The 12,373-nt window shown below is 30.4% G+C and overlaps 4 protein-coding genes and 1 long non-coding RNA gene across 9 annotated transcripts in view; 3 read left to right on the top strand and 2 right to left on the bottom strand.

The window, feature by feature from the left end:
• The first annotated feature begins 36 nt into the window (after positions 1-36).
• Positions 37-3,134, top strand: l(2)dtl (WD40 domain-containing protein denticleless). 2 transcript variants are annotated; one of them, XM_003699433.3, is made up of 8 exons: positions 37-211; positions 409-653; positions 742-922; positions 994-1,222; positions 1,296-1,501; positions 1,572-1,774; positions 1,856-2,066; positions 2,137-3,134. In XM_003699433.3, the coding sequence occupies exons 1-8, from the start codon at positions 169-171 to the stop codon at positions 2,808-2,810; spliced, it is 1,992 nt and encodes a 663-aa protein (XP_003699481.1). In that variant the 5' UTR covers positions 37-168; the 3' UTR covers positions 2,811-3,134. The 2 variants fall into 2 exon arrangements, with proteins under 2 accessions (XP_003699481.1, XP_012137685.1); XM_012282295.2 differs by lacking the exon at positions 37-211 and adding an exon at positions 212-287.
• Positions 3,135-3,238: 104 nt separating this feature from the next.
• Positions 3,239-5,734, bottom strand: Mulk (acylglycerol kinase-like protein Mulk). The gene is made up of 9 exons (XM_012282274.2): positions 5,328-5,734; positions 5,053-5,204; positions 4,810-4,929; positions 4,343-4,733; positions 4,148-4,263; positions 3,875-4,059; positions 3,655-3,798; positions 3,472-3,590; positions 3,239-3,400 (listed from the first exon to the last, which is right to left on the bottom strand). Exons 2-9 carry the CDS (start codon positions 5,160-5,162, stop codon positions 3,287-3,289), a joined length of 1,299 nt encoding a protein of 432 aa, XP_012137664.1. The 5' UTR covers positions 5,163-5,204; positions 5,328-5,734; the 3' UTR covers positions 3,239-3,286.
• Positions 5,735-6,333: 599 nt separating this feature from the next.
• On the top strand, positions 6,334-9,840 carry LOC100881001 (DDB1- and CUL4-associated factor 8). Of its 4 annotated transcripts, none has more exons than XM_076533478.1 (13): positions 6,334-6,501; positions 6,769-7,241; positions 7,311-7,571; positions 7,634-7,723; positions 7,818-8,017; positions 8,085-8,228; positions 8,300-8,520; positions 8,593-8,758; positions 8,837-8,999; positions 9,065-9,195; positions 9,270-9,389; positions 9,465-9,581; positions 9,742-9,840. In XM_076533478.1, the coding sequence occupies exons 2-13, from the start codon at positions 6,860-6,862 to the stop codon at positions 9,769-9,771; spliced, it is 2,025 nt and encodes a 674-aa protein (XP_076389593.1). In that variant the 5' UTR covers positions 6,334-6,501; positions 6,769-6,859; the 3' UTR covers positions 9,772-9,840. The 4 variants fall into 4 exon arrangements, with proteins under 4 accessions (XP_076389593.1, XP_012137629.1, XP_012137637.1 ...); XM_012282239.2 differs by having other exon boundaries at positions 9,679-9,840; XM_012282247.2 differs by having other exon boundaries at positions 9,638-9,840.
• A 461-nt stretch (positions 9,841-10,301) lies between these two features.
• Positions 10,302-11,508, bottom strand: LOC100875138 (BOS complex subunit TMEM147). The gene is made up of 4 exons (XM_003699379.3): positions 11,370-11,508; positions 11,051-11,189; positions 10,739-10,960; positions 10,302-10,663 (listed from the first exon to the last, which is right to left on the bottom strand). Exons 1-4 carry the CDS (start codon positions 11,444-11,446, stop codon positions 10,412-10,414), a joined length of 690 nt encoding a protein of 229 aa, XP_003699427.1. The 5' UTR covers positions 11,447-11,508; the 3' UTR covers positions 10,302-10,411.
• A 179-nt stretch (positions 11,509-11,687) lies between these two features.
• Positions 11,688-12,373, top strand: part of LOC143264788 (uncharacterized) — a 76,607-nt gene continuing 75,921 nt past the window's right edge. Inside the window, exons 1-2 of the long non-coding RNA XR_013038719.1 lie at positions 11,688-11,765; positions 12,093-12,249. This is a non-coding gene — a long non-coding RNA (uncharacterized LOC143264788). The remainder of the gene's footprint in view (positions 11,766-12,092; positions 12,250-12,373) is intronic.

Below are 12,373 nucleotides of genomic sequence, written 5' to 3'. Positions count from 1 at the left end.
CAGAGCACACTGAAGTTTGCCACCTTGTAAGAATCGAGTATGATCTTCCATTAAACGAATAATAATTCCGAAGTGCGGGAAAACTGACAGTTTTTCCCGCGTATAATCTTGCACGTATGAATACTTTCTGCTGCTGTGTAGCAAACAGTGATTTCATGTAGTTTCATAATGAATTTGGTGCATTCTATTGTAGAACGTGAAAAAGGATGCGGTAATTTATTATTACATGCTTTTGACAATTCTTAACTGTCACAAAATTGAACTACATTATAAATTTGAAAGAATAGGTTATATGCGATTCAAAGTATCTTAATTATTAACGTCATATCCAATATTTACTTATATTACACATCTGTTATTTTAATAAAAGTAAAATGTAAGTTTTACAATAAAATGTTTATTTTTTAGCATCAATACGTGATTATGATATCGCTCTACACCGTTTAAAATGTTATCAAGATGACGTCTACCGTGGTATATCGCCAAACACAAATGCTCTGGATTTTAATCCAGAACCGCCGGTTTTTGCTTGTCGATTTTGTACTACAGAAGGTTATGAACAAATAATTGCTTTAGCAAACGAGGATGGGAAGATTGCTTTGCAAGATATAAGTGTCAAAAAAGAGTCAAATCAACCATTAGAAGGAACACAGGTATTATTACAAAGTGTTGAAGTCTCAATGATTAATGAGACCCAATGGGTAATATCTTACAAAAAGAAACATTTAAATTTCTTTTCAGGCACATTGTAATGCAATATTTGATGTTGCTTGGATGCCAGGAGAATTAAAACTGGTCACAGCCTCTGGAGATCATACTGCTAGACTATGGGATGTATCTGGATCTGAAATAAAACAAATTGATTATTTTCATGCTCACACAAGAAGTGTTAAGACTGCAGTATTTCGTTATCAGGACAAAGGTATAAGTCACTACTTTATATTTTATTAGTTCTTTGGTTGAATGTGAAATAATTTATCAAGAATATTTTAGCTGTGTTTGCAACGGGAGCTAGAGATGGTGCTATAATGATATGGGACATTAGAGCCAATCATTATGAGCGTCCTAAACCAGATAATTGTATATCTAATGCACATAATGCTGGCACCATAGGTAATGTAAGGCAACGTAGGATAATTAATCAAGCATCTAGAGCACAGAGTATCACTGGCTTGGCATTTCAAAATGATTTTACTTTACTTTCTTGCGCTGCTGGGGATGGGTAAGTTTATTATTCCACATACCTTTATTTAGGTAGGATAGCAAAATAACACTGATGAATACTATTGTTAAAGTTTAATAAAGGTGTGGGATCTACGTAAGAATTACACTGTCCATAAAAAGGAACCTTTAGCTAAACATACAATGAATTACACTGGACATAGTGCAAGAAATGGATTTTCATCTTTGTTAATATGTCCTGCTAGAATTACATTATATGCAAGTTGTATGGATAACATAATCTATGCATATAATATATCATCTTATAATCCTAAACCAAGTAAGCATAATTGTACAAGTTATTTCGTTTATATTAAATATAGTAGTAATTTATTATTTTTCTGTATTAGTGGCAGAATTTTATGGACATCAAAATTGTACATATTACGTTAAAACATGTCTAAGTCCCGATGGCCGTTATATTGCTAGTGGTTCTAGTGATGAACTTGCATATATTTGGCACACAAATAAACCAGGACCACCAATTGTGCAATTATCTGGACATACAGAGGAAGTTACTTGTATTGCGTGGTGTAGCGTCGGAGAAACTAAGGTAGTAATGCACATCGTGAACCATTGTTTGTCTTAACTACTTAATATATTATATTTAATGTTATTTTTTTTAATTTTATAGATAGTGACATGTTCCGATGATTCGTGTCATAGAATATGGAGAGTTGGTTATGAACATAAAATAGAAAATGAGGAGGTCGAAATATGTGGTCATGCAGAAGTGGTTCGTAATAGAAATCCTCTAGAAAATCTGAAATTAGAAACTACACCAACTATTACTCGACGATGGGTTGCATCTCAAGAATGTACTCCCGGATCTGATACTACTCCTAGTACGTAATTATACGTTTTTACAAATGTTATTTTAAACTGATTTCCGTAAAGATTATTGTTCTTTATTAGATGCTACTCCCGGACCTAGTTCATCAGATATTCAAAGTGGTGATTATCAAAATTTATGCAATGCTAGTAATTCGGTGAAAAGAAGTTACTCGCAATTAATGACTGGTGGGTCATGGTCAGAGGGGAAATTTAAATCCGTTTTGTCACCTATAAAAGAGAATTATGAGTTCATCGCAAAACGAGCCCATCTAGAAAATCGAGGTGCACGAAGATTATTTAGTCCTGGTAATGATAGTAATCCATTATTGGGCAAAGTTCATAAATACGACGAACCAAGCACAAGTTCATCTAGTATAGAAATTAAAAATAACGAAATTTACTTTTCTCCTACATCAAATCTCCCAAATTTTGTAATTGACGGTACAGCGCCACATTTGCTTCAACTTTCTCCAGAAAAGTATAAAGAAAATATTGACTGGTTAACGAGAATACGGAAAGAAAAGTATGAACAGAAAACGAGAAAAACGTTGTCAGATAAATTAGCTAGTCCTAGTTCTCACCCTACACCAAGCAGAAGAACTTCCAGATCACGATCAACAGAACCTCAAAAAGTATCTAAAATGTCTAAAAGTCCGGTTCCTTCATTGCTAAACTTTTTTAAAATTGCTGGAAAGGACTGTGAATCAAGTGTATGTTGCGAGGGTAGTAAAGTAATATCTTCTACAAAATCCTGAAAGTAATTTCAGGTTTTGCTGTTTATTAGACTGTATTTTATTTATCTCAAATTTTATACACATTTATTAGGTATGGAATCTATAAATTGCATTCGAAGTGTTAACTAATGATTGCGATTAAAAATTCAGCGCGCTTTCTGTTGTTATAATATGGTACCTTATAAAACAGTGAAATTTGTAAGATTTAAAATATAAGGTATGACATTTGACATAGTATAAAAGTATTACAAAATATGTAAAAATGAATTATATACTCAAATGTGTCATATTCTTAGTAATAGCATAGGATAACTTTTATACAGAATAAATTATTTTTATAATATATATTAAAAAAAAGTTCGTTATTTTTTTCATGAATATTTAATTTCTAATTTAACATCATACGGGATAATGAATTAAGGTATGTGAATTACAAAATATACAGTAAATGATTTTTTAATTTTATTTATATTTTATTTATATATAAATATATACTATTAACTAATTAATTCAGATTGAAATACTTTCACGGCTCGTGGAAGTAAATTAATTTTAACTGACTTGAGTTCATATTCTTCATTATCAATATGTAATGTACATTCTTTGTTCTCCTATAAATAAATTCATATATATATATAGATTTAATATTACAATTAAAATTTTAAGATTATTAGAAATTTACCTTTTGCGGAGTTAGTTCAATATTCTTTGCTTCTATAACTTCCTCACACAATAATTTATTACAGTTTTGTTGTCTCCATCCTGCAGTTACAAAACTGAAGTAATTAATATTCTTTGGACCTGTAACAGTAAAAATATTTTGTAATAATTGTTACTCACAAATGTAACAATTTAAAAAAATTACCTATTTCTATTTTTAAAGATGATGGTGATTTCACTTGTTCCTTGTCTATATCTGATGCTTCTATATGTAGTTCACTTGTTTTCACAGGTAACTCATGGAAAATGCCACAGTTTTCATTTGTTATTTTACTGTAATCAACACTACCTAAAAAAAAATATAGAATGATATAAAGTAATGTACTGATTTCAATGCTTATACTAAATTTTCAAATTTTTCAAACCTTCTGTCATAGTAGTTCTTGGAGCAAATATATGCCACCATCTCCTATTCATATTACTAGATCCACTTAAAAAATTTGTTTGACTACAGTGACTGCAACCATCACAAGGTGGTGTATATTTTATTATTGCATCACAATACTGGTTTAGATCATGTTTGTAACCATTAAATATATAAGTTACATATCTGTAAGATGTAATGAATGTATGCAATACAATTAAAGTTCCATAGAAGTTATAGAGTGCATTAGAAAATTCATAAAAGATATGCATACTTTTTTAAGAATCCCCAATACCAATACTTCTTACTTAAAGCTTGTGCATCTTTCCAAGCACCCCATTCAATTATTCCCATAGCATAGATTGGTTTTACTGGTTCTTCAGAATCATGCTTCAATTATGAAACAATGGATATAAAATTTAAAATTCATTAAAATAATAGAAATTTGTTATATGCACTTAAAACATACTTCAGTAGGTTCAATTTCAATTAAATCCATCATTTTATACTTTTCATTTATAATAGCTATTGTTGCTTCTAACATTTGTTTTACATCGGACAATTTATCATATTCATGATATAAGGATTTTGCAACTTTGCTTGTTTGTCCTAATGGTAAAATACCAATAGGACACTGTTTAACTGAATTAAGATTAGCATCATATTTCCTGACTAATCCTGTTAGAACATCAGATAAAGTACCATCCCCTCCTGCCACAATAATGGCATCAGTAGGTGTATCTAAATCCATAATAAGTTTTCGTGCTGCATTTTCTGATTCAGTTTGTACTATGGTCACAGCTATTCCAGCCAAGTGTAAAAGAGGCTCGCAATAATTCTTAAATAATTTTTTAGCTTTCCTATGGATAATAATGATTATTGTTAATATGTGAGCAGTTATGCAAATTAATATTTATGAGTCAAATGTAATCACACCCTTTCTTGGCAACTGGATTTAAAATAACAGTCACATGACGAGGCTTTGTATTTGTTGGAAGTGAGGTATCACCATACTGTGACACATTCTTACAATATTCTCTCATTAATTGATTTGTGCTACAAATGATATTTCAGTTAAAAAAATTGTATTAGATATAATAAAACTCTAATGTGTTTTAATTTATATTTATTTGTATCTAAAGTATAATACAAATATTTAAGTATAAAATAATATCTTACTCATATACATCTTTACTATATGAAACTCCATATGATAAGGCAGCTGTTAGTACAACAGATTTCTTCCAGTTATTTCTAATAGTTCGACAAAAGTTCAATACCTTGGCCATTGTTTTCACACTTTTATTATTATCAGAGTAACCTCAATAAATCTGTAGTTATCATGTTATATACATTTATTAATTACATCTACTCAAAATTTTGGAAAAATTGCATAAATATTAAAAAGATTTGTGCTAGAAAGAATAATATTTATATTCTCCTCATTACAGTACTTTTATGAATAAAATTGTTATCACTTGTAATAACTTCGACACTTATTAATCTCATAAAGCTGTAACTGCTCCTTAGCTTTCTTAATTATGCGTTATTACTATAATATAACAAATATATTGTGCTACATAAACTGTTTGGAGACATATTTCATAATCCACGTGTTTTATCTGTACATATTACGAGAGAATGATAGGTTTGCGCATCTGAATGAATTGAGAAAGTTGTCCAACAGCTTGTGCTGCCCCTCCACAGTTACTTTTTCACTCCACCGTTCATATACAAGGTGGACAAAAATTATCTGAATAGATGAAGAAGTACTGAAGGAATCAGTAGGAAGATATTCTTAATAAAAGATCACTGAATATATGTCATTACAGTCGTAATAGCACATGTGGGTAATCCTTGGACGCGTAGTGCGCTGAACTAATCACAGTCACCATGCGCAGATCAGCAAAAATTCGACTTTCAACGTTAATCTTCTCTTACGAATGTAACTATACATATTCGTACTTATAGATGATTAATAATTATTATATATACTAGTTAAATAATACTAAAAAGTTTGGTAAGTATTATGAAACGAAATTTTGAGAGGAAGAGATGAGAATGTACCTATTAAATTTTAGCTACAAAACGCGATCGGTATTATTGCATTAAATGTGCATCCGTGACAGTGTATGCGTAAGGAATATTTAGATTACAACCACAGCTTATCTACTATTTCTACCGTGAATATTAGACAGCAGTGGGGCATTATAGCTGATTGTAAAAGGATTCACCTAAACGAGCTTTGGGTCAAGTTCGAAAAAATTCTGGCGGGAGCGCGAGGATGTCTTTTAAAATACGAATGCTTGGAATTTCGTAATGTTTGGTATTCCAAAAGTCCAAAATTTTAAACAGTTTTCAAATCCACAAATTCGCAAAATTCTAAGTCCCTAAATTCCCTTCCACTATTTGTATATTTTGGTAGCCGTGTATATTCAAAAGTGCAGAACGAGCTGTGGTAGGGTAGCAGCGGCAGTGGGGATTCGTCTGCGCTCAGTCGTGTTGCGCGAAACGATCTTGTTCTTTGCTGAAATTTACTACATAGTAACTGTATTTCGTAAAACGCATTTTATCCATAAGATTATGTTTACGTTAAGATGTCGTTGATGTTACGTACTTTTTGATTATGTGGGTTAAACTTTTAATTTCATATTTTTCAATATTTTGTTTGTATTTCACGATGCATTGCATGTTAATATTATTAAAAACTAACAAAACAATTATACGAACTTGAATATGCGTTGACAACTTTCGAAAATTTCATTACACTTTAGATATCCAATTTCAGTGATATCATTATTTAATTTCCTTTAAAGCTGTTCTTGTTTATATTTCAAACTATTTTATGCAGATGAATATTTTTAAACGTAACGTTTTTATAATAATGTTTTACAGGTGAAATTGATGTAAAGTATAGGTGTCAATAGATGAAAAGTTGTGAAACACATTTATACAACAGAACATAGTGTTTTGGTGATAGTGAAAGATGGATGTTAAAGATTATCACAAGGTGTGCGAAGAAGTATATGACACTGAACCTTCTACATCTAAGGATAAGGATGCAGTCAATAATTTACGAAACATTGCATTAGAAGAAGTCTTAGATCAAACTCAGGCTGAAAATAAAACTATGCAAGAACATGATGAACCATCTTTTGATAATAAGTACAATGTAGTTAATACAAAAAGTATATTTGAACAAACAGAAGATAAAGAAACTGATAGAGAAACATCATTTTCTACTTTAAATTCAACCTTCTCATCAGAAGCAACTACCTCACAGGACAATACTCCTTCTTCATCGAATGATATTGAATCAAGTTCACTTTTTAATGATCAAAATAAAATTAAGAGAAGTATTTCCAAAGGTATGACAACTTTTGTATTATTTAACATCATTCAAATATATGTGTATTATTATTAATTTTTTTTTACAGGTCAAATAAATGGTGATAGTGGTATTTCAGTGGAAAAGTCTGGTAATAGTTCTGATGAAGATTCTAGCAAGCGACAGAAACTGAATGAGAATTCATCTAAACAATCAAAATCTGATGATGAAAGTGTAGATAATTTACCAAAGTTCCATAAGTTAAAATCTGAAGTAAAGAAACGTAATTATCGTGGTAAGAAACCATCAGTGGGAGAAAGTGCAGATAGTTGCAATGAAGGAAGTAGTGAAGATGTTGAGATGAGGCAAGGTAACTGATTAAAGAAAAATACATAACATTTAAAGATTCTAATGTATTACATTTGGACATAGAAACAGAGGAAACCACACCATCTAGGGGAACAGAAAATAGTGAACATGGATTAGAAACAAATAGTGATGGTTCAGATGTTGAGGATGCATGTATGTATTATTAAATGTACAATATTTTATTGATATAATATATAATTTGTTTTTACTGTTACTGATGCAAATGATTCAAATGAATGGATAACAGGCAGTGAAGGAGACTTAGAGGAAGCAGAAGAAGATATTCCTGCTTGTTTGAAGAAAGAAAAACCAAAACCAAATTGGTTTGTGGTACCAGAACTTATCCGACGTGAAACGGGTAACAATCCGTTGTTTCAACGTAGATATTATGGTTCCTTACATGTTGTAGAACATTTTGAACTTGCCTATAAGCTTGAAACACATCAGGTACTTACCATATTTGATATTGTACATATAAGGAATGAGAACATCAATTTTTATATTATTTTTACAGGGTTGTGTTAATGCTTTAAATTTTAATGAAAAAGGAAATTTACTAGTTAGTGGTTCAGATGATTTATCTGTAGTTATATGGGATTGGGCAAAAGGGAAAAACTGTCGCCATTTATTTTCTGGTCATGCAAGTAACTTGTTTCAAGTATGTAAAATAGTACATTAATGTAGTTTTGTTCGTTTTTGTAGTTCTAATGCAATGCTTCATATTTTTAGACCAAATGGTTACCATTTAATTCGAATTTAGTGGCAACGTGCGCTCTTGATTGCCAAGTACGTTTATTAGATATTAAAAAGGGTGAAGCACGAAGAATAGCAAAACATGAAGCACCCACTCATAAACTTGCGGTTCATCCGGATACACCTGAAGTTATAATTTCTGTTGGTGCAGATGCTAATGTGTTATCTATAGATATTAGAGATAAAACACCAACAAAGTATGTGGCTTAATTGGTACTTTTTACCGGATTAACATTTTCAGACAATATTTGAATCTTTTTGTTGTGTAGATTATTAGTAGTGAAAGATGGCTCTTCTAACGTGCCGTTATACAGTGTTCATTCAAATCCCTTTAATAGTAACGAATTTTGTGTTGGAGGTCGATCTCAAATAGTCAGAATATATGATCGACGAAAAGTATCTACATCACTATACAAGTTATGTCCTGATCATTTGGTACGTTTCTCGTGTAGGAAATGCAATATTATTTAACGTATCATCGTTCATGTTCCGTTAATTTTGTTCAAATTGTAGGCTGGGAATAAAAATGCACATGTAACTTCTGCTTTATATAATCATAATGGAAGTGAAGTTCTTGCCTCTTATAATGACGAAGACATATATTTATTTGATGCCGTGATGCCACAAACTGGAGATTTTGCTCATCGATACCAAGGCCATAGAAACAATGCTACTGGTATGTACTTCACTTGTTAAATGTATTCGTGGTTAATGGTTTTTATTATACGAGTTTATATACAGTCAAAGGTGTCAACTTTTTTGGACCAAAGAGTGAGTTTGTTATATCTGGATCGGATTGCGGATGTATATTTATTTGGGATAAGAATACCGAAGCAATCGTGAACTGGATGCCCGGCGATGAACAAGGAGTGGTACGCTATTAAATTAATAAAAAATGTACGCACTTTAAATGTGATACAAATTCTAATAGTATTCTGTTATGCAGGTAAATTGTTTGGAACCTCACCCATTTATACCCGTTCTTGCAACGAGTGGACTGGATTTTGACGCAAAGATATGGATACCTTCTTGCGAACATCCTCCAAACTTAACAAAGCTAGCAAGTGTACGTGTATCTAAAATATCAAGATTTCGTTTAAAAATATATAATATCTTTTTATATATTTTTCTTTCTTTTCAGTGTGTCAAATCTAATGCGATTAATAGGGCAGAAGATACTACCAATGAATCTGATGCAATTGATGGTCAGATGTTTTGGATATTATTAAGTACTGTTCATCGTACACAGTTTTTAACAGTAGGTATTAGTTGCAAAGTATACATTAATGAATAAATGTATAACATTTTGTGTAGCATTTTATTTAATTTGTTGATACCACGCTGTAGGATTTCAGAGAACGTCATCATCTATCGGACGATGACAATAGTGTCGATGATTTTTCTTCCAATTCTTCCAGAGAGAGCAATTCTTCCAATCACAGCGATAGTCAGTCAGAGGGGAATAGATCTCCATAGGGGAATAGAGTTAGAACGTTACAGTGCCCTCCTTCTTAGAGGTATTTAAATGGATTGCTTTAATTTTCATAAATTAAAATCTACATGATGTCTTCAATAAATGTTACTAAATATTGAAAACTATAGGGAAGATACATAAAAGAATGTAAAAGTTCCATAATCCCCCTCAGTTTATCTTTTTCTACCAGTTTAATAGTTTGTGATTAATATAATCATAAGAGTAAGTGTGCATTGAATATGTATAAAAGCTATTGTTACGAATATGTACAGTATTAGTGATAATAACAAATAATAATACAGTTCTATTTCTAAAAATAATGTGTAATTAAAATCTTTTGTTATTCTTAAAAATTGTAAGACTTAGAAGTCGTAGTACCCATGTTTTTATTTATTGATAGTTCCTGATGTTTTAAAGCGATTACGTATTATTGAATCACGAATGTTCTGTTAATTACATATTTTAAGTTCCATGATTTAGTTAAGATGAATAAAATACTCAAAATAAAATGTTGTCACTTTTTTTAATGATTCATTATTTTTTCTAATATATATTACAGTAACATAAAAAAAAAATATGGGCAAAATATTAGTGTTTTGAAATGTACATATTTTTCAGAAAATACCAATTGAATGAGCAAGATCTGCGTATATATATAATGTTGTAATACCCATAATAAAAGTAGTAATAGCTTTAACAATAAGAGTTGACCATGGGCCAGTTAGAAAGAATACTATAAGAAAATCTAACACAAGCTGTCTGTAGATAGTAAGTATGAGCATGCTAACTACAATTGGAACCAAACCTCGTTTTAAGTCGTGCCTCGACCACAACCATACAAGTGTTGCCATAGTTATATGTTGTACCTGTACATATTAAAAGTGGAATGTTTAGCATAACATTTTCTATAAGTTACATAATTTTGTTATGTATATACTCACTAAATTAATATTAGACTCCAGACTCTTTTGAATGTATTTCCAATCAAATTCTGCACCTCTTGCTCCAACCCATAACAGCAGAAACCTAGTAAGCAACACTTCGGCTCCTGCCCATCCAACTCCGGCTGTTAAAACTTTTGCATGTCCTTTACCAGGGATGCTATTTAATACCAACAATATTCCTACTAAGTCTGCCAAATCTATAGATGATTTTAGAAATTCCTGAAAATTATATCTTGCTTGAAATATACAAATTATTTTTATTGTAGCAATGTTTAATGTCAATGAAAATATTATTATGTAAACACGTACACCAACTATATCAAAACCTTCTTCTCCTACATTGTCAGCTGTAGGAAAGAAAGTAGCAAGTGCTAACATTTTCACTAGTTGAGTGAATACATAAATACCTCCAGCTTGAATGCATTTCCAAAATGCACCGTACTCTGACCTAAAAATTCATATAACATTTTTAATAACTGTTGCATTGAAATATTAAAAAATTTGTAATGTAGTTAACACAATCATTTAATTTCTGTTCATTCATAATTAACGAAATTAAGACGAAACAAGTTAGGAAGTACACATAACCGCAATTAGAAATAGGTTAGAAAAAGTCAAGTATACTTACAAGCCTGAATATTTGTAAGTAAGGTAATATGGAACATATACCAAGGCTAAACAATTTCCGAAATGATATAATGTCATGTTTTTAGTGATATTATGTTTATTTAATTCATATATTAATCATTCTAAAATAATAAGGTGTTTATACACGAAAGGTGACTGTGCTATATAATATGATCATGTCGATAAGGAAAACTCCTATCTTTCCTTAGTGCCAAACTTTATAGTTTACGAAATAAGACTTTTTTTATATTTATTATTATTATTTTACAGTCTCTAAAAAACCTAAATAATAATTATATTCATATAATATTTCTCGTAACTTGAGCAATTTAATAGTTATACAAGAGAATGATAAACAGAGGTTATAAATATGCATTAACAACTTTTTTTTTTAAAGGTATGTCATAATAATTTGCTATATAATTTTTTTTAATATTATTATTTATATATTTATAATAACTGCATTGGAAAATTGAAAAGTTTCATTAATTTTACTCAAGAATTTTGGTATTGGAGGTTAGGTTTTACTTCTATTTTTAATGAGTTTATTATTTTATATTTCATTAACTGAACTTTGTTGTTCATCATTGTTTATAACAATAAATCATTTACTATTTCTGCCAATAATTTTATCTTTTCTCGTGCAATTAAAAGTAATTTAGAATATATGCATGCAATATTTACAAAACTTCAGTTATTTTGTTAAAAAGATGTTTGTATACAGATTTTACTTTCTGCAGTGAAATGCAACATGCAACTGGCACCCCACGTGGCATAAGAATTTTTTCTGCTACATTAAGTCACCCCTTGCATTTTAACCCCTTTGAAAGGGGTACCAGTCACCCCTTTTATCCCAAAAAAAGGGTAGCTGTTAAAAAAGGGTACTGCAACTGAAAAACTATTGACCAGTTTTTTATGTTTGTTTTCTGTATTCATAGTTATTTTATATGAAACTGCAGTTTTTTTAATACGAGTAGTTTGTTTTAATATATTTTTAACAAAATA

Source organism: Megachile rotundata, chromosome 7 (assembly GCF_050947335.1).
Source record: "Megachile rotundata isolate GNS110a chromosome 7, iyMegRotu1, whole genome shotgun sequence".
In the NCBI taxonomy this organism is placed as follows: Eukaryota; Metazoa; Arthropoda; class Insecta; order Hymenoptera; family Megachilidae; genus Megachile; species Megachile rotundata.
The sequence above is the reverse complement of the archived record's forward strand: the minus strand, read 5'-3'. Positions and strand labels throughout refer to the sequence as shown.

Bases quoted from the DNA above. Each gene is read 5' to 3' on its own strand.
- Mulk (XM_012282274.2), bottom strand. From the start codon at position 5,162: ATGGCCAAGGTATTGAACTTTTGTCGAACTATTAGAAATAACTGGAAG. The intron at 4,930-5,052 runs GTAAGATATTAT...TATCATTTGTAG, and splicing joins TATAGTAAAGATGTATATGA to CACAAATCAATTAATGAGAG. The intron at 4,734-4,809 runs GTGTGATTACAT...TATTATCCATAG, and splicing joins AATCCAGTTGCCAAGAAAGG to GAAAGCTAAAAAATTATTTA.
- LOC100881001 (XM_012282205.2), top strand. From the start codon at position 6,860: ATGGATGTTAAAGATTATCACAAGGTGTGCGAAGAAGTATATGACACT. The intron at 7,572-7,633 runs GTAACTGATTAA...ATTTGGACATAG, and splicing joins AGATGTTGAGATGAGGCAAG to AAACAGAGGAAACCACACCA. The intron at 8,229-8,299 runs GTATGTAAAATA...TCATATTTTTAG, and splicing joins ATGCAAGTAACTTGTTTCAA to ACCAAATGGTTACCATTTAA.
- LOC100875138 (XM_003699379.3), bottom strand. From the start codon at position 11,446: ATGACATTATATCATTTCGGAAATTGTTTAGCCTTGGTATATGTTCCA. The intron at 11,190-11,369 runs GTAAGTATACTT...ATGAATTTTTAG, and splicing joins ACTTACAAATATTCAGGCTT to GTCAGAGTACGGTGCATTTT. The intron at 10,961-11,050 runs GTACGTGTTTAC...TATAATTTTCAG, and splicing joins AAGGTTTTGATATAGTTGGT to GAATTTCTAAAATCATCTAT.